At 36.9% G+C, this 20,315-nt stretch overlaps 2 protein-coding genes across 3 annotated transcripts in view; one reads left to right on the top strand and one right to left on the bottom strand.

The window, feature by feature from the left end:
- The window catches only part of Sos1 (SOS Ras/Rac guanine nucleotide exchange factor 1), a 142,678-nt gene extending 129,344 nt beyond the window's left edge, over window positions 1–13,334 (top strand). The window contains exons 21-24 of one of the 2 annotated variants that reach the window (XM_008845509.3): window positions 1,167–1,434; window positions 5,331–5,375; window positions 7,373–7,491; window positions 8,468–13,334. In XM_008845509.3, the coding sequence (XP_008843731.1) occupies window positions 1,167–1,434; window positions 5,331–5,375; window positions 7,373–7,491; window positions 8,468–8,959 (924 nt within the window). In that variant the 3' untranslated portion in view covers window positions 8,960–13,334. The remainder of the gene's footprint in view (window positions 1–1,166; window positions 1,435–5,330; window positions 5,376–7,372; window positions 7,492–8,467) is intronic. The other variant, XM_017801204.2, reaches the window with a different exon arrangement.
- Window positions 13,335–20,130: 6,796 nt separating this feature from the next.
- The window catches only part of Arhgef33 (Rho guanine nucleotide exchange factor 33), a gene marked incomplete in the record, with an annotated part of 95,776 nt that continues 95,591 nt past the window's right edge, over window positions 20,131–20,315 (bottom strand). Inside the window, 1 exon segment of the mRNA XM_008845500.1 lies at window positions 20,131–20,315.

Below are 20,315 nucleotides of genomic sequence, written 5' to 3'. Positions count from 1 at the left end.
ATATCCCACTTGGTTCCAAATAAATTAACATTAATGAATTCTAACAATATATAAAAGTAAGCAAATGTGTTAAGTTCTTCATGACATTTGCTTTTAACAAAAAAGTTAAAATTCCAAGGACATGAAATTTAATGAATTTATAGTAATTCACTTTTTTATTTAAACGTTTTATTTTTTATTTTATGTGTATGAGTGTAATGCCTGCATGTGTTTTAAGTGCACCCATGTCATGCAATGCTCACAGAGGCCAGAAGAAGGCATCAGATCTGCTGGAACTGGAGTTACAGTTGTCAGCCACCATGTGGCTGCTGGGAACTGAACCTATGTCCTCTGCAAGAGTAGTCAGTGCTCTTAACCACTGAGCCATCTCTCTAGCCCCAGTAATTCATGTTTTGTTGTTTTGTTTTAGTAATTCACTTTTAACAAGTATATTTACTTGAAATTTTTTTAAGCAATGATTTATTAGAAATTTTAACTATGAGTCATTAGCCATAATAAAAGGTTTACATAAAGATATTTCAGTGGTTCTTTTATTTTGTAGTACCTAGCTAGCTGGGGGGGGGGGGGGGGGGGTTGTTTGTCTGTTTTGAGATAGGGTTTCCAGTGTAGCCCCAGCTGGCCTGGAACTCACTACATAGGCCAGACTACCCTTGATCTCACAAAGATCTGCCTGCCTCTGCTTCCCAAGTGTTGGGATTAAAAGTGTGAGCTACCATGCCCAGCACCTAGCCAGCTTTATGTACAGTGTCATCATCTCACTGATCTGAATGTATTCACTTATTATGAGAAAGTCAGGAAGTGAACATAAATGATTTCTAAGTGATCTAAATAAATCTCATAATGTGTAATGGCATCACTGTATTATAACAGTATTTTAGAAATTTTCCATTCCCTAAGATGATAAATTAACAGTCTGGTATTTATATTAAAACTCAGTTAAATAAATTAATTTTCTAACAATTTATATAGCCAAACATTCAGCAAAGGTTTAACCTGGAATGCTTTAACTTGGAATGCTTTGATCTAAATCATTATGTAATTTTCATACTGGTAATTTATAGTTTTAACTATTTGTTGAATTTTACCAAGGAGGTATTAGAAAACCTTCCTTATAACCATAGTGTTTTAAGTATTATGGTTTGTTTTTGTTTTTGATACATCTACAGCCAAAAAAATACAGCTATCCCCTAAAATCTCCTGGTGTTCGTCCATCGAACCCAAGACCAGGAACTATGAGGCACCCCACACCTCTGCAGCAGGAGCCAAGAAAAATCAGTTATAGTCGGATCCCTGAAAGTGAAACAGAAAGTACAGCATCCGCACCAAATTCTCCGAGAACACCGCTGACACCTCCTCCTGCTTCTGGTGCTTCCAGTACCACAGATGTTTGCAGTGTGTTTGATTCCGACCATTCAACAAGCCCTTTTCACTCAAGTAGGTGCTAAAATTTTAAGTGCTTTAAAGCAGTTATTCCACATGCCAGAGGTGAAAAATAATCTTTGTGTGTGTGTGTGTGTGTGTGTGTGTGTGTGTGTGAAGTTGTACACAATCTGATAATATTTCAAAAGATATAACTTTTTATAAATCTAAACTCCAGCTAGGCATGTTGGCACACACCTTTAATCCCAGCATTGTGGAGGCAGAGGCAGGTGTCTCTCTGAGTTTGAAGCCAACCTGGTTTACATAGCAAGTTCCAGGCCAACCAGGGCTGGTGAAACTTTATCTCAAAATATATTTTTAAAAAATTAAACTCCAACTTTATATCCATGCTCAGATGCCAAGGAGCTCAGAAAGTAACCGACTGTCACTAGTGAGATATATAGAGATTAGAAACGCATGTGCAAACATCTTAATGTCAATTGCTTTAAAAATGAATTTTTCTGTATGAAACTGTGTATTTTAATAATGAAATGGAGATCTTTAAAAAAAATGAATTGAAATTAAAAATTTAAGTTTTAGAGGTGAAAAAAAAAAACAAAAAAAACTCCAGGCTGGGCGTGGTGGCGTTTGCCTTTAATCCCAGCATTCAGGAGGCAGAGGCAGGCGGATCTCTGTGATTTCAAGGCCAGCCTGGTCTACAAAGTGAGTTCCAGGACAGCTTGGGGCTACAGGGAGACCCTGTCTCAAAAAGCCAATTAAAGCTGCTGGAAGGACCCTCTTTAAATTTATTACACTTTATACTCTGATTACTCTTCAGATAGTATAAGTCTTTTGGCTTTTAAATTTTATTACACTTTATTATAAAGTACATTCCAAATGCATCTCTCATCAAGAGAAAACAAAGACCATTCTTAAAAATCTGCAAGGACTGGGTTGGAGAGTTGGCTCAGGGACAAAGGGAGAAAACCTCAGATGGGAAGCTTTGTGATCTTAAACTTGGAGACTCTCTGTTTTCTTTCTAAGAAAACCCCTTACTCCTCCCTTTGCTCTTAGTAAAAACTGAAAAGAACTGGTTTTGAAATCAAATAACTCAGTATAATATAAAACTATCCACATGCTCAATGCAACTGTTACTTAAAACTCATCAATAGCTTATTTATTCTAAAGGCATTCACTGGCTTTTGACTCTACTTTTGCTTAACGTATCTATAGCTGTGGAAATTGCCAGAGCCTCCGACCTACTGCTACCCACTGTGCCTTCACCAGATTGAATACTTACTTATTTCCCAGTCAGAAAAGAGCTGCCTTGACTGTAGTCTTCCGTCATCTGAACACATTCCACTCAGTGTGAAGTAACAGTCCCATTACTTAGTTTCCAATATGTTCCTTTGTTTTTGTCTCTTACTGTAGTAGTTCCCAAAGCAACTGCTTTTAAGCATATAATTCTTTCAATAGTATCTTACCCTTGCTAAGCACTTAGCATGTTTCCTCTGGGAAAGCTTGTAGTCTTGTTGAAGGATGAAAAATAATGACAGCACAAAGAGAATCATAGTTAAATGCCTGGTGAGTGATGAAGACATGACTACTGTGGAAGTCTACAGAGAGATGACCTCAGAGTGGGCAAGACTGGTCACTGAGAGCTTTGTGGTAAAAGACAGAAGGAAATCTGCCACCTACTAGTGCTGCCTCGAGAACCCCAATATTCAGTCTCCTACTCTGTACCTTGCCCTGGCCAGGTCCTCCTCTCAGGTGATTCTGATAGTAGTTAGGAAAAAAGAACACTGGCTTATGGCTTCATTTCGCCTCTATCACAAAGAGGAGAGAATAATGAAATGCCCATAATTACCTTCCAGTCTGAAAACTGTCTAATTCTCAGAGAGCTAAAGGACTGGTCTATATGCTTAAGGTATGCTTTATCACTATCCTCTTAGTAGAAGAAGCAAGAAAAGGTATGTTGCAAGTATTTCAAGGTGGAATACAAGATTATCTTACATGCCTTTGGTACAGGGCGACAGTGTAATCTAAAATATACTATTATATATCAGGATTTTACGAGCTAAGGGAGTTATCCATTAGACTGGTGTTGTCTCCTAAGCATTAGTTTGTTTTTTCGTTTTTTGTCTTTTTTTTTTTTAATTCCTTGGGGCATTCTAATATGCAGCCAAGATTGAGAGCCATTGGTTATCTGGGATTTACACTTAAATTCTCAATTGGATTTAATTCTAACTTACTAATAAATTTATTCAGTATCTGGCTGATAAGAATTTCCAGCATATGGTTTTTGATCAAGCATATAAAACTGTAAAAGGATTTGTATGGTATTTTCCAGATTAAGCAGTTAAGAGAGAGGTGAATAAATTTACCAAATTGAATAATATATGCCCATGATATATACATATATGAGCACAGGTGTATGGATATTTTATAATTACTCTTCCAAAAAGATTGCCGTTTGCAGCATTGTGACTGTTATGTTTTTATTTTATTCTGGTATTAAATATGCTACCAGGAAATACGCTTATTTTAAGAAAAGTGAGGAAAAAATACACACACACACACACACACACACACACACACACACACACGCACGCACGCACGCACGCACGCACATCTTTTTGAGACAGAATCTCCCTGTAGTGGGGCTGGCCCGGAACTCACAGAGATCTGCCTGCCTTTGCCTCCCAAGTGCTGGAACTAAAGGCGTGAACCACCATGGGACATCTTAAAGAAAATTAGTGGCAGAACAGCTTCAGGTAACTTTGGAGTATAAAATTGAGTTTTAGTCCTCTGAGAGAACTCACTAGAAGAAGCTGAGTTGTTGCACTTAGTAATCATAGGTTCCAATTTAGCAGTAGTATAAAAAGGAGATAATTTTATATGACCACTGTATTTATGTAAGCAATCATGTTAGCAAGAATTATCAGATTAACTGAACCTGGAAGGTACAGTTCTCCTCATGATCAAATAATCTGGAATAAACTAGGTCCCAAATTAATTTAGTTACTATGTATCGTATAAAATTGAAAGGAAAATCTGAAGTTTAATCAGCTCAGTGTAGTTCTTTAAGGATGATTTTTGCCAACTTTAATATTTTCTGTTCCGTATATTGGTAGTACAAGGCAATGTAACTATGCTGATTTAGAATTAGCATAGATATCCCAGCCCTTGGTCTCAATTTTCCTACTTTAATGCTTTGGTGGCTTTGGCTTTTTATTCTCCCCCTCCCCTTAAAAAATATTGTTGAAATTAGTCATTCCTAACATATCAAGGCGTTTCCTAAATAAAAATGTATAAGCACCAAGTGTGTATTGAATTTTCAAGTGTTTTTGAATACAGAGTGAAGAAAGCTTTATCAATTTCAAGCTTGTTTTAATATCCAAAATTTTATTTTATAACTATGTTAGAACACCTTTTCAAAGATATGTAGTAATATCACTCTAATCTTTAGCAAATGATATGAGTCTAGTTAAATTCTTCACTTGAATTGGGTTTTACAGAGTTTAAAAAGTCATCCAGGGAGCAAGTGAGATGGCTCAGTGTGTAAGGTGCTTGCTGCTAAGCCTTATGAACCTAGTTCAGTCTTGAGTTCATATAGGAGAGAAATGATTTCCTCAAGTTCTCCACACATACAGTGTCACACACACACACACACACACACACACACACACAATAAGTAAATAAATAAATGTTTTTAAAAGTCTCCCAATAATATAGCATCATAGTTTTGGCTTCTAATGAATGTTTTTCCATTTATATTATGACATTAAGTAGTAAGTCCAAAAGAAAGCTTCAAAATTCCCAGTATGATATTAACTCTTTTCTTTTCAAAAGTAAATAGTAATGAGCATTTTCCAAAAACCAAGAATAGCACTGTCATAATAAATTTCATGAATGAGTTGACTGTATCAATGGAAGAAAAAAAATTCTACTTTTTCTTGTTTCCTTCACAGGCAGCGATACCGTCTTTATCCAAGTTACACTGCCCCATGGTCCAAGTTAGTATATTTGGTTTAAAATAATTCTTGCTTTGGCTTTAAAAATCAGACCAAGTGTCACCTTTCCTGCTAAGACTCTCCTTGGTCTGGCAGTATTGGGGCTGCTTGTACCACCTTGAAGTGAGGCCTTCACTTGTGCTGTCTTTTAGACCATCAACAGTTTGCTTAAATTTATAGATTTCTCATGCTTTTTACAAAACCCTTTTCTCTTTTAAAAGAACATATTAAAAGAGTGGCTTCCACATTTAACCATTTCTCTTTTCCAACTGTAGAATTCTAAATATACTTAATTCTCAACTTTGAAAAAAGAAGCAAAAGCATGCATGCGGGTATGGGAATGCTGACAGCTATGTGCAGTGTCTAAATCACAAAATATACTTGGCCTGCTGACAACATAAACTGTAGGCATATAACTGCTTTTTTCTTTATAAGGACTGTCTTATAGGTGTAACTGTTGAAATTATGAGGCCAAAATATTGATAGGTAAAATGAAGTGGCATAGTAGTTCATTGCTTTTGAGTTTTAAACTAAAAGTTCATTATAAATCCCATTATTTTTTGTTTTTTTAAACAAATTAATGGTTTTACTCTTCATATAAAATATGTACAATAAAATATTAATTATAAACTAAATTAACTGTACATAGTCTCTTAAAATGTAGGTGATGAAAATGTCTCAAAATGTTCATGGTCCTAGAAGGTGGTTCAGTGGATAAAGTACTTGCTATGCAAGCATTAGAATCTGACTTCACATCCCCTAGAATCCACATAAAAGCCTTTTCTCTTTTAAAAGAACATATTAAATGAGTGGCTATAACCCCAGTGCTGGGGAGCAAAGGCAGGTGAATCCCAGGAGCTCTCTGGCCAGGCATTCTAGCTAAAATGGCAGCTCCATGTTCAGTAAGTGACCCTGTCTCAAAAAATAAAGTAGGCAACAATAGAAGAAGGCACACAACATTGACCTCTGGCATGCACACGCGCCCCCAACAAGTGTACATATGACACATGTGCATGCATGTACACACACACACACACAATGTTGATAATTTGAATACAGGTGCACAGAATACTCTTTACAATCTATATTGTTACAACACTTAATGGAAAATAAAAAAGCATAGTGCTTAAGGAATAAAAAGAGCCTGCCAAATGTGGTTTTGAATGTTTTAAGTATTTTTCATATCTCCTTACAGTGTTGTCTTTCAAAGCATAATTACTCAGGTGCCATATTATGCCCTTGTTACTGTAAATGTCTGTCAGATGGGTTCTAATTTTACTTACCTTTTCTGTGCCGTTTCATCAACTTAAATTCTTAAATCAGGGTCACTAGATTTTAGTATAATTTCTGTTTTCATTATGAGAGCCCCCCTAGCACTTTTAATGGCTCCATCATGGTTAAAGTTTTTGGACCAGATGTGATGATTCTCATTTTGCTTGCATGCTAAGGAGAGTACAGACCCAAGCAAAATGAGAAGAGACCTTAATAAGCACTAAATTCTCCCATGCATCATTTAAGAGAATTGCTCGATAGAGACATTGTGGAGAGCTGTTAAATATCAGAAAGTAGTTATAGAAACTATCCAATAAGGGCACAGGGGACCTCTGTTAATAAAACTAGAGAAAAAAAATGAACTTACGACAGTTTTGACAAAAGTAACCATTCCAAAGGTTGTCAAATTGCCTTGCCAGCAGAAATCTGAAAATAAGTCCCAATTAAAAGTTCCGATAATAGATCTAACAATGATAATGTTATTTTGATCAAGTAGCAAAATAACAGTATTTTAGGAAGCTTTTTCTAAAAATTCTGCTAAAAAAATTTCTGCATGTTTTATAGCAGTTTGTTTTAATGTGTAGACTATTATTGGGTATTGGTTTATTAAACTGCTTTTGATACTTAACACATTTCTTTTAATAAATACAAGCAGTCTTCAGCTAAACCTTTTCAAGACTAGTAAGTAAAAGTCCCATAATCTTTAAAAAAAAATTAAAATCCTACAGGATCTGCTTCAGTATCATCTATAAGTTTGACCAAAGGCACTGATGAAGTGCCTGTCCCCCCTCCTGTTCCTCCTCGAAGACGACCAGAATCTGCCCCAGTGGAATCTTCGCCATCTAAGGTAAAGTAGAGAATCTGGTTATCTGGAAATTGGAATCATTAGCCATAGTCAGTTGTGTAGTCTACTTCTTACTGGGATAGGTTAACATTTCAGAGTATTTGGGCTTAAGAGTTTAAGGATTAAATATGAATTTAGCATGCAAGATGTTTATTTCTTACAAAGGTAGCTTTGGGGTATGCATGCAAAACCCTAAAAGCTTAAAGCTATGAGCATTATCAAGGAAAAGAATAAGTTTTAATCTATAAAGTAATGGTAATTTATTCTCATGCAGTTCTTTTAAAACATAGGACTAGAGAGAGATTTTTTAAAAGAAAGAGAAGGAAAGAGATCTGAAGCTTGTGTGAAGGTGTTATGTAAGTGAAACTGTTCCTGAGTATGTGGTAGAAGTTACTTATCTGACCCAAATAGGGGCCTAAATGGGCTTTCCATGAAAATTCTGGGTTAGAGACCCCTATAAATACTCAAAATGACTAATTTTCCTACCTGTTTAAATTTCTTTTTTAAAAATAAATTTCCCTAGCTATTAATTCATTGGTCTTAAGCTGTTGAGAGAGCAGAAGTACCAAGATAAGTCAAAACCTGAAGATACCATGAAATGTTAATATAGTACATTTAAATTTTAAAATTTAGGGTTGGGGTGCAGCTCTGTGGTAGATTGCTTGCCTAGCATGCACAAGACCCTGCATTTAATCCGTAGCACTGCAAAAGGAAAAGAATTAATGGGTAATTTATGCTAAATCAGAAATTGTACATAAGCAAACAGTAGTAAACAACAAAATTTTGGCTTAACCTTGGCAAAATTAATTCTTTTCCTATGAATTGGCAGAATATCTCATTTAAGGATAAAGGTGAAACTCCCTGTCCTACACCTAGTGTTCTGCCAATAGCATGTTGGAAAACCCTAACTTAATTCTTAATATATTTATGGTACTGTACAAACTAAATTATTAATAAATGTGTTCTTTTCATTTGGTAGATTATGCCTAAGCACTTGGACAGTCCCCCAGCTATTCCTCCCAGGCAACCCACATCAAAAGCCTATTCACCACGATATTCAGTATCAGACCGGACCTCTATATCAGACCCTCCTGAAAGCCCTCCCTTGTTGCCACCACGAGAACCTGTGAGGACACCTGATGTTTTCTCAAGCTCACCACTACATCTCCAACCTCCCCCTTTGGGCAAAAAGAGTGACCATGGCAATGCCTTCTTCCCAAACAGCCCTTCCCCCTTTACACCACCACCTCCTCAAACCCCTTCTCCTCATGGCACAAGAAGGCACCTGCCATCACCACCACTGACACAAGAAGTGGACCTCCATTCCATTGCTGGGCCACCTGTTCCTCCACGACAAAGCACTTCTCAGCATATCCCTAAACTCCCTCCAAAAACTTACAAAAGGGAGCACACGCATCCATCCATGCACAGAGATGGACCACCACTGTTGGAGAATGCCCACTCTTCCTGAGTTCCTCTATACTGGGATGTACAGTTTCTTAGCCCCGAATCCATTGCTGGCAATGGATGCACTGAACATGCCAGCACTGAGGAGTTAAAATGAGAACTCCGAACACTAATGACTCTACTTCAAGATGTAGTATAAGACAATGAATTTTAACCTACACATAATTACAAAATGAAATGAGTATTCCAATTTAGAATATGGAAAGACTGAGCTAGAGGAATTGGACAACTGACCTGAAAATCACATGAAGGGACTTTTCTGGCCAATAGGCAAGAGTCTTCATTTTGTGAAGTGATCTTTATCATTAAAGGGATGGAAAACAGTCTGATGTCTAGCAGGCCCACATGATGACAGTTTTTTAATTAAAGATGTTAATGCACTTTTTAAGAATCTTAAACAGGGATCTTACTATCCTCCTTTGTTTTCCTTTGCTTTACTCTTCTACTTTAGAATATTTTCGTAAAAATCATTCAAAGGACTGTGAGGAAAGGCTGTGGTACCTGACCTTGTTGAAATCAAGGCCCAGCACTGTATTACAGTCCTGTTTACAGATTATTACAATGAATTGAATGGGTACCGAGGCTTCACCAAAGAGGTACTTTTTTGTTGTTGTTATTGTTTTAAGATAATTATACCAATTTAAAGAACATTGCCTGCCCCCCCCAACACAAATAAATTGTGGTGGTGTTGCCTTCAAGAAGTTTTGTGTCATTAATATGACAGAAGAATTGCTTAAAAATGCAATCGTCAAGTATACTATTTACATTTAGGAGACTGTTAATCTAAGCTAGATTGTCCTTTTTTCTCCCTTGTCCCACAAAGGTTTACTGGTAATATGTGTCCTGGCTTGTAGCTGTCCCTCTAACCGTACCATGGAAATGCAGGCATCCAATGTGAAAAGGAGCACTTGCTGGGCTCACTGACACCATCTATGTTTTACTAATAGTCCAATAGTCAACATACCTAGAATTCCTTGCAATGCCTAAATCATGTGTATATAGTGAATGTTATATAATATACCTGGCAGGTCTGTTTCTATTTAATTGAATAAAGATACAAATACTTTGTTTGGCTGGCATATATTAAATTATTATGTGGCAAAAATGGTTGATCTTATTTCTTTCTGTTGAAAAACATACAAACACTAAGCATAAAAGCACATGTTGTGGTACGGCTTGGCTTCTAGTTCTGGATATATGTTACAGAATGATCTAAAGTTAGAGTTTGGCATGTGGGAAGATATTGGATAAAAATAGGATGGGTGTCCTTTAAGCAGAACCTTGTAGGTTTTTAAATTTCCTAAGCAACATGTATACAGTTCGTTAAGGTTTTATGGAACATTCTGCCTTGCTTAAGGCCCTTCTGCTCTATCAGAGGAACTCCTTGTAACCCATCTACCTGCATCATTGGTATCATATGATTATTCATTAAGCCTATGTACTGTGACTGAAATGCATGCAACTCGTTGAAGAGAAAAAGTTTTATTAATCTCCACTATGTGAATTGTGCAGTATTCCATCCTTAAAGAGTCATCAATTCATCAGTATCTGCATGTGTCCTCTGAATAATGAAGCAACATTTCAGTAATTCTGTTAACTATGTTGTGAGAGACATTTTTAGAAGTGCTACATCATGATGGAAACCTAGATGTTAATAATTTCCTGTGATATTTATTAGAGCATTAAATGTACACCACAATAGTACAGTATATAGTCCTTTAAGACCAGAAAACACATTAACTGCACCATCATTAAGCAGTCCATCCTGTCATCTCCTTATTTATTTGTTAAGGGTTGAACCTTTTTTGTTTAATATCTATACCATTCCTATGATAGCCATTCTTCTCTTGGTAAAATGTTTCCTCTTTTAAAAGTGTCCTCAAAAGTTCATTTCAAATCCCCTCTTGGATGTGGTGTCCATAAGACCATTCATTCAACAAATATTTAAGCGGACTTTACTAGTGCTGCTACATACAGTTAATTATGGTACACATTCCAGAATCTCCCATGACTTTTAATTGGGCCAGCCTAACTGTCCCTAGGATTTCCCTTTTTATGGCTTATTGCTCACCTTTTTATCATCCCATCCCTATTTCAACTGAGAACCCAAGAAAAGCCACATTGGAGCCCATTCCATTCATACTCTGGCAAGTATGTTCCTACTTCAACTGAGAACCCAAGAAAAGCCACATTGGAGCCCATTCCATTCAGTATCTCTGGCAAGTATGTTCATTCAACAAGTGACCCCATTCTATCTTGCCTGAGCCTACAAGGAAGGGAACACTCAGATTTGGAGTTCTGATCATACTTCTCCCAAAAGGAACCATTTTTTTATCCCGTGGTTCTAGGAGACCACTTCACTGTGCAGCCATTTTATATGCATTGTGGATAGAGGATATTTTTATTCTCAAGTGTAACATTTGGGTAAAAATATTTTCTGTAGTGGTAAGTGATTTTAAAAATTCCAATTGGATGTCCTTAGGTGGAAGCAAGAAAACTATATCCTTCTTCTCATGTGAAACATTAGCTGACAAATTTTCTTAGTCATAACTAAAATATACTTAATCAGGGACAAAAAGTGGCAGAAGATACATGCATTGTTACAAAACTCTGCATTTGAATCCAGGACATTATAAAGCTGTCAGTGCATCAAAATTTGGCTAACTACATTCCAAAATGTGGAACATTTCTTTGAAAAGTGGAAATATTTGAGAATGATCAATTAGCCTTGGGTCACAAAGTAAAGGGAATTTTTCAAAACTGAATTTACTTATTGGGCTCTTAACCAGTAAAATAGAAATGCTTTTCACATATAAGCACTTTTTAAAGTAGGAATAAATCAGTACATGTTTCCAATTTTATTAAAAAGACAGGTTATTTACTCTTCTTAGTCCTTTAAATGTATTTTAAGACTACAAATGACAAATACTGAAAGTCTGCTTAATTTAAATTTTTTTTGCTTAAGTGAGGGTTATTAGGCATCAAATTCTGAGCTTAGTCATCTCTGACTCGGGATGTTTCAATGGATCTGAGTGGAGCAAAGAGTCTGCCACATGACACAATCAGCAAAAAGTCTACTAAAGTACTATTTCAGTTTGAGGCTGTACTATGGGTCTAAATTCTTCCTTCAGGATTTTTTCATAAACAGAATTACTTTATAAAAACCAGAAAGTGGTATTTATTATCATGATTTTATGATTAAGTTTAGCTCACTTAAGAGTTGTTTCATTATCTTAATAGGTGTCCTAAATTCAGGGTATTTAGTGGCTCAACAAAGCAAATGGGGAGTTGTCCCAACTAGTGTACATACAGAACACCTTTGCTTCCCTCAGATTTGGAAGCAATGGAACCATTTCTTTCTTGAGATTTTGCTGCTGTGGATAGGTTTACATGTTATTTTGACCTATATTATGTGACTTGCACAAATGTAGGTCCTGTTGTATTGCACATTAATCTTTATCAGTAAGTACATATCACAAGGTTACGGTCAGTTTGGCTGAAAGAGAATTATGTGGTAAAATTATAAGGGAAAGTGACTATTCAGTGTTTTACTTTCATTTGAAATAGTACTAACTTTTAAAATAATGTCATAGTCCCTTATACAAGAAACTGAAATATTTTGAGTTCTAATTTAGAAAAGAATGAAGTCTACATGATAAATCTAAACAGCAAAAGCACTTGTAACTTCTTTTATAAGTTTCATGCCTTATTTCCCATTTTTGATACCATAAAGTGCATTTTCTGTCAACTGTGAGCAAATTTCCCTTTTGCCTTTAATGACAATAGTGCATTAAGTAGCCAGTTGCTGTAAAATTATAAAGCAAGTTAGCTAAAGGTGGGTCACATTGAACAACCACTCAGTGAATCAAGATGCATAGAAAATGGAAGTTACCATGTGGTGTGGCTTAGAGTGTGCACCTGTGCCAGATGCATGCCACTTTCAGTAGCTGCCAGATGTGCCTTTTACTAAGAACATCTCTGATTTTTTTCTTCAGATCAAGTCAGCATTTGGGGGTGGGATTAGGGCAAGGGATTTGGGGGCACAAAAGCTGGTGAAACCACCAGAGAATTTGTTTGTCAAAGTGACATGTATAATTTTAGTTGATGTGTCTGTGTATATATGTGTATTTGCCTTTGTTTAGTAGCACGATTATTTGCTAAAATAATTGTCAGAAAAAATGCTCTGTCAGTCTTACTTTGATGTAAGAACAAAGTGTGGTCTATACATCTAATACAGCCTTTGTACCTAACCATGTTCATAGGTAATCTTTGTACTCTGTGTGCAGCAGTATTTTGTTTGAGTTCAAAGTGAAAATAATAGCTGTTATTTTTCTGGCATTACTAAGATAAACCGAAAAATAATAAAGAAAAATGCCTTACATAGCCCACAAGTGTATTATTTTGCATGCAGTTTTTTTTTGAGGGCACATTTTTAAAGTCATCAGTGACAGTCATTTCACCTTATACTTCCCACATAGAAATAGTTTACATTATGGTATTACTTTGGGGATACTTTCCTATAACAAGTTACAATAGGGTAAAATAAGTTGTGTGTCAAATCCTGTGACTATAATGAGTGGGAGGCCCTTGGGGTAGCAGTTAGCAAAGTGGCCCAGGGTATAGTTGGGATGAAGTGTCAGGCACAGTTCCCTGACAGTCAGCTTTTACTGAGACCTGCAGTTTGACTTCACAAGTCTTTCTAGGTTTGGTATGAGAGTAAAGAGCTTAAAAGAATTATGCAAATATGAGGTCATTTAAGGTATCCTATAAAATACAAATGTTGAAGCATTCTTAGACATTCAATCCATTTATTTCAAAATAAAGGCAGACTGGATCTAATGGTGCAGGCCTGTGATCCCAGCTACTCAGGAGACTTGAGGCAAGAAGATTACAAGTTCAAGGAACATCTGGGCTAAAGTGAGTTCAAAACCATCCTGGCACCTGTCTCAAAAAGGGGATGGGGATGTAGTTCAGTGGTAGAGTACTTGCTTAGCATGTGCAAGGCCCTAGTTTCAGTCTCCCATCACACACACAAAAAAATTTTTAAAGGCAAGTGAGGAGAAGCGATGTGACTTAGGCAAAGTGATGTGTCAATGACTGAGACTCCATATTGATCCTTGGTACTTGGAGGAATGCTTTTAGGAATGCCTAAATGGTTATTCCCAGCTTGTATTACTGAATGTATTGTAGATAATCAGGGTTAAAAGCTATAAGTAAATAATATTAACGTTGATTTAGTTAAAGCTTCTAAATTTGCTCTTGAAATGTTATGTTTGAACTTTTACCAGGTGATTTGCTTTTTTTGCTTTTTAAGTCAAGCTAAGTCATCAAAGATGAGAACACTTAAGTCTCAAGAACAGGGATAATAAGACCAGTCCCTCTGTCTTTTTGCACATTTGACAGAATACAATTCCAGAAAAGCAATTTGGTCATTCTAACTTTTAGGACTCCTGATATTTACTGGAGGCAACAAAAACTACCAGCTGTTTAGTAGCTGGTGTCCCTACTTTAATAACTCATCAAGAAGTATCACTGTGACAGTAAGCAGGTGCCTTGCTATCAGACTTGCTTATAATCTGCTTCTATTACATGACATGAATGACTGGAGAAGTTACAATATCTATTTCTCACCAATACAAGGACAGTGATAAATTATCTAGGACATGTATGAAGTTGAAAGGTAATGTGTATAAGGCACAATGACTTTCACAAAATATATACATATGGCAAATAAAATTATAAAAGTCATATTTTCAGTTTGCCTGCTTTAGGTTGTTTGTTGGCTGTTTATATCTTATTCCCCATGATTTGATTCATTATGGCTTCCTTTGCTGTTTCTTGACACATAGATTGGTTTTAAGTGGTCTTAAACTATAAACATTTGATAAAAGCCCATCTGACTATTCAACTGTCAACAAATATTGGTCTTTTTCCTGGTGTTAAGAATACAGTAATAAGGGGCTGGAGAGATGCCTCAGTGGTTAAGAGCACTGACTGCTCTTGCAGAGGACCCGGGTTCGATTCCCAGCACCCACATGGAGGCTATGAACCATCCTTAACTCCAGTTCCAGGGGAATCCAAAGCCCTCTTCTGACCTCCCCAGCACTGCCTGACACGACATGCAGGCAATATACTCATACACATAAAATAAAAAATAATAAAATATTTTTTAAAACACAATAAATCCATTTCATGGGATTTATAAGCTAAGTGAGAAGATGTGGACAATAATTAATTAGTATAGTAACTAGATTAGTATACATCTATTAGTATACAAAAAGTAGTAACTGCTATGAACAGTGAAAGGATAAATGACTGAAAGTGTGGAAGAGTGGTAAAATTTAAGTATGCCTTGCAGAGATAACATACAAATTTGAAGAGATGAAAGAATGCAACACCAAGTTCTTAAAGAAGAGCCAGTTCAGTAGCCCAGAGGCAGGTGTGTACTTACTATATGTGAGGACTGTGGGAGCTGCTAGTGTGAGCAGAGAAATGAGTGTGGATAGACTAGAAGGAGATGCCGTTGGAAGTTTAATGAATTCTGGATCGCTTAAAGGTTTAAAAGCCACTGTAACGTTTGAGAGCCCTTAGAGGGTTTAAGCAGAGGAGTGATGTGATCCAATTTATATTATGGTTGCTGTATTGAGAATCACTAAGAGTGGGAATGGTGAGGTCAGCCCATAGAAAGTGGTTTGGACCAGGGCAGTGGCAGTGGAGATGAGAAGAGTCATAGCAGGGATGTATTTGGAAGACGGTTTACTAATAGACTGAATGTGGTGTAAAAGACAGAACTGTCAAGGTTTTGGGCCAGAACAATTAGAAAGAATGGTTACCATTAGCTGAGGTAGGGAAGGTACTGTTGAAGAACACACAAGATACAAGTTTCAACATTCAAAAAATAGATCATCTATGTCAAGGGGGAAGCAGTTGGAAATAGCCTGCAGTTGGAGAAAGGTCTAAAGATGTAAAATTGGCAGCTTTTTCATAAAGATCATTTGGAGGGGAGGGGCTGGAAATAGAACCCAGGGCTTTGTGCATATTTGGCAAGTGCTCTACCACTAAGCTATATCTCTGATCCAGAAAAATAATATTTTAAAGTCAAGAGACTGAATAAGATCTCAAAAAACAAAACAAAACCACATAACTGCTGGTGAAGAAAGTTGAAAACCAGGAGTATGTTGAGTTCTCAAGGCCTTGTAAAGTAGGATGTGACCTTGCTACTTGATACCAGAGTAAGATGGCTGAGGTTGGAGCAGGTGATTAGCAGTGAGGAAGCCATTAGTGATGTCTCTGTTATTTTGTTGGGAGGCCACAGGTCTTGCTGTGTAGCCAGGCTGACCTCAAAATCATGATCCTCCTGCATCCACCTTCCAAGTGCTCGTGTGCTAGGTGTGGGCCACTGCCTCCATCAGTGATCTGCAGTTTGGGAGCAATGGGACAAAAGCCAAGGTGCCTAGTGAGTTTAATAAAGAATGTTGCAGGAAAGGAACTGGAGTGGTTTTCTCTTGTACATTTTACAATAAAGTAGAAAACTGGGGAACAGAAGGGGTCAAGAGAAGATTGCTTTTTTATATATAGATAGGAAAAATAAGAGTATGTTTACATAATGCTGAAAGGTCTGCCTTGGGTAGGAAGAAAGTGTGACAATGACAGGAGATGGGGCCTGGTGTTAAACTGAAGCACAGATGTTATCTTTCAACAGTGCTTTATAATGAATTCCATTGTTTTTAGATGAATAGCTGTATACACATGAGAAACAATTCAGTTTTCCTGCAAAGAATTAGGAGTATTCCCTGTTACTATGTCTGAAGGAATGATAATTAAAATTGTCTAACAAATAGGGAACATGTTTAAATGACTTAAAATAAGCACTAAGCTTGTGAAAAATAGATTTTAGAAAACAAGTTATTTTGAGTATAAAAATATTGACTATTTTGAACATCTAACAATTTCTCAAAAAGGCATTTTGTAGAGTTGCCTAAATTAATATTGTTATGTTCTTATATGTTCAATACTTAAATGTTAAATATTGATTTCAGCTGGGGGGGCGTGGCTCTGTGGGTAGAGTGCTTGCAGAGCATGAATGATGCCCTAGGCTTATTCCCTAAAACCACATAAACCAGTTGGTGGTGGCACATGCCTGTAATCCCATCGTGTGGGGGATAAAGGCAGGAGGATCCAGAGTTCAAGGCCATCCTAAGCTACATAGTAACTTTGAGGCCAGACACTTGGGACTATCTAAATACATATGTGCATATTTATATATGTTTATATGCCTGTGTCTCCATTTTCTCAACCTTATTAAACTCATGTCCCTGTCTTCCCTCTTTTTTCTCAACCCCTCTCAACCTTGTAAGACTTACTGGCATAAATACCATTAATACAAAATTGTCTGATGGCTAAGAGCTGCACTTACATCTTTAAATCATTTTTTTTTTTTTGGTCTTTTTGAAATGGTCTCCCTGTAGCCCCAGCTGGCCTGGGACTCACTATGTAGACCAGGCTGGCCTTGAACTCACAGAGATCCACCTGCCTCTGCCTCTGCCTCCCAAGTGTTGGGACTACAGGCGTGGGCTACCACGCCCAGCTAAATCATCTTTTAAGAGAGGAGAATACCAACTTAACTGAAAGCATTGCTGTTTTAGACTCTTGAGGAAAGTTACTAATGGCACTATTTTCTGAAAAAGTTTGGCCTGAACACTAGTTTTATTATATAATGTTATGTAAGGCATGTAGTCACTTTTAAGAGCTTACAATTGATTCTCTTGAATACACAATTTGCCAGTTTATAGTGTATTCATCGTGTATATTTGTATTTTTAATCAAAATCTTACTGTCTATACCACTTGTTACTATAAAGAGCATAGATGATAAATTTAGCAATATAAGAATTTCACTTGGGTTTCAATGGATTGTTAAATTTCTGGCTCAGATAAGTCTATTCAATTCTTTATTCTGCCCTAAAATTCAGTTTATTAAAAGGCAACTGCTGAAATTTACATACTACATCATCCAGTTTATTGAAAAATATCTCAGTAAAACAAAGAAAATCACAGCCTGGGTGTATTGAAAATGCAGACTGGTGGACTCCCATCCCCAACTATTCTAATATAGTGAGACTAAAACAGTGCCCAGAAATCTGTAGTTTTGCAGGTGTCATCATGGAGATGACATAAGACTTGAAAGAGGAGATGAGACATGAATGAGCTGTTACAAAAACTACCAAGTCAAGGGTTTCCCTGATGATCCAGATTCAAGTCTCAGATTACCTTAAACTACCTATTACATGATGCAGTAGCCCACAGAAAAATGAGGGGATTTAGCCTGGATTTTAGGATTAGCAGAAGTAAGGACATTAAAGCAAGAGTGAGCCTAGGCAAGGTGCATGGCTTACTGGGAACAGTAAAAGACCAGTTAAGTTGATAGAAGTTAGTTCACTCAGAACTGAAAAGTGTGAGGAAGAGTCCAAAAGAAAACTAGACTCTGACCTACTGGAAGGTGAACCCAAAATGTGAAGGTGAGTCTGGAATTTGATGGCACACAAATACGAGTTTCACACAAAGTAGTGTTTGGGAATAGGAGTGTACTGGAGATAATGTAGAGTAGACAGAGGCAGGGAGTGCTTAGAGGCAGTTAGATAGGTACCCAGAATCCAGTTAATAGGAAATAGGGACCCAGAGTGGCAACGTTTATTTTCATGCCATATAGGCATGAGTTGTGCTGCAGATGGAGATAGAAGATGCTATCAAAATGAAATCTGAGAGGTATGTAATATTTTTACTCCTTCCTAGTAATCTACCATTTTTACAATAAACAGGATGTGAAGGAAATCTTATTTTACATTTTTGGAGGTTTTGACTTCTTTTTCACTTTTCATGTCTAGTTGATTTTGTACTGTGCTTTGAAGCACTGCCCCAGAACAATTTCAGCCTGATAACAGAGAAAAACTTGATTCTTGTGGATCTCTTAAATTCAAAGAAATGAAAATCTTGGCTTAAACTTAAACATTGAAACTCCAAAAATTCATAGTGAACACATAGTGAGTTCTAGGCCAGCAGGGGCCCCTGTCTCCAAAAAACAAAACAGCAACAGAAAACTCAGTAGTAAACGTCTTCATGTTCCAGATATTTAGTTGTATGCTAATTGATGAACTCTAATTAATCATTAAACTGGCAGAAGAAAAGTAACTGCATTCCTAGAGGAACACCACCTGCAGAAGTCAGTTTTCTGAGACAGAATGAACAGAAGCAACGTACATCTAATTTAGGCAGGTTCTCAAGAATGAAGTCAAACAGACTAAATCTTTTTTTTTCTTTACAAATCTGATGTTTGGGGCCTATTAAGGATGCTGAGCATCTGGGGACACATCCAGGTGGAAACAGCACATTTTATTACTCCAGAGCCAGGTGGGCCTCATTGCAGTAGGAGTCTACTTGAGCTGCAAAAGCTTTGATTCTTCACAACTTCCAGAAAAGTTGGGTACTACATCCCTGAGTTTTCATTCTGACCTAGGGTTTGGAGCAACCACTGTTAAATTAAAGAAAGCACTGACTGGTGCTCATGCTAGCTTCAGTACGGACTAAAGAAAGGTTTTTGCGTTAGGGATGTAACTCAATGGTTGAGCACTTGCCTAGAATGCACAAGACCCTGGGTTCAAAGGCTTTTTTAGAGCATACTGCTTGACACTCAGGATAACTACTGGATCCAGAATACCGAGTACTGAATAAAACAAAGACTCTGGACTTGCCATCCTCAACATAACCCACACAAAGGAGATTTCTTTGTCCTTGCCCCATCCCTGTTCCTTTGGACAATGATGTTCTCTTTACTGATTTCCCTAACCACAGAAGGAGTTGGAAAGTGATGCCTTTAAGCTTTGGACCTTTTATATCACAGTTTGAGGACAAACTCTAGAACTGATTTGTAACAAGTGAAATACAGTTCTATCAGTTAATCAAGCCTTTGCCTTGAAGAATGTTATGTATTGTCTGGAGGGTTTTTGGAAGAGACGTGGCAAGACACAACTGGTCTCTAACAGAGTATATATTAGTCTAAGCACAGTGGGATGAATTCATAAAGCCATGAATTAAAATTCCTAGGAAGCACAAAGCCCACATACATGTTAAAAAATGAACATGCTCAGCATTATACTTGGGGAATGACTTCAAGTGCAAGTTTTTGTTCTTACAGACATTTATTTTCCTCCAAATTTATTATGTTTTTCTGTAATGATGTGAAAAGTCTTCATTTCCCTTTCCCCAAGTGTTGAGGTTCAATAAGTCAGATCTTAATCAAAGACTAATCTTCATCTCTTCAATGTGCTGTATGTTGATTTAGTTTCATATGTAAATATTTATGTT

Source organism: Nannospalax galili, unplaced genomic scaffold (assembly GCF_000622305.1).
Source record: "Nannospalax galili isolate Female #2095 unplaced genomic scaffold, S.galili_v1.0 scaffold622, whole genome shotgun sequence".
Lineage (NCBI taxonomy): Eukaryota > Metazoa > Chordata > Mammalia > Rodentia > Spalacidae > Nannospalax > Nannospalax galili.
Note: the sequence above shows the minus strand (reverse complement) of the source record. Positions and strands in the feature narration are given on the sequence as shown.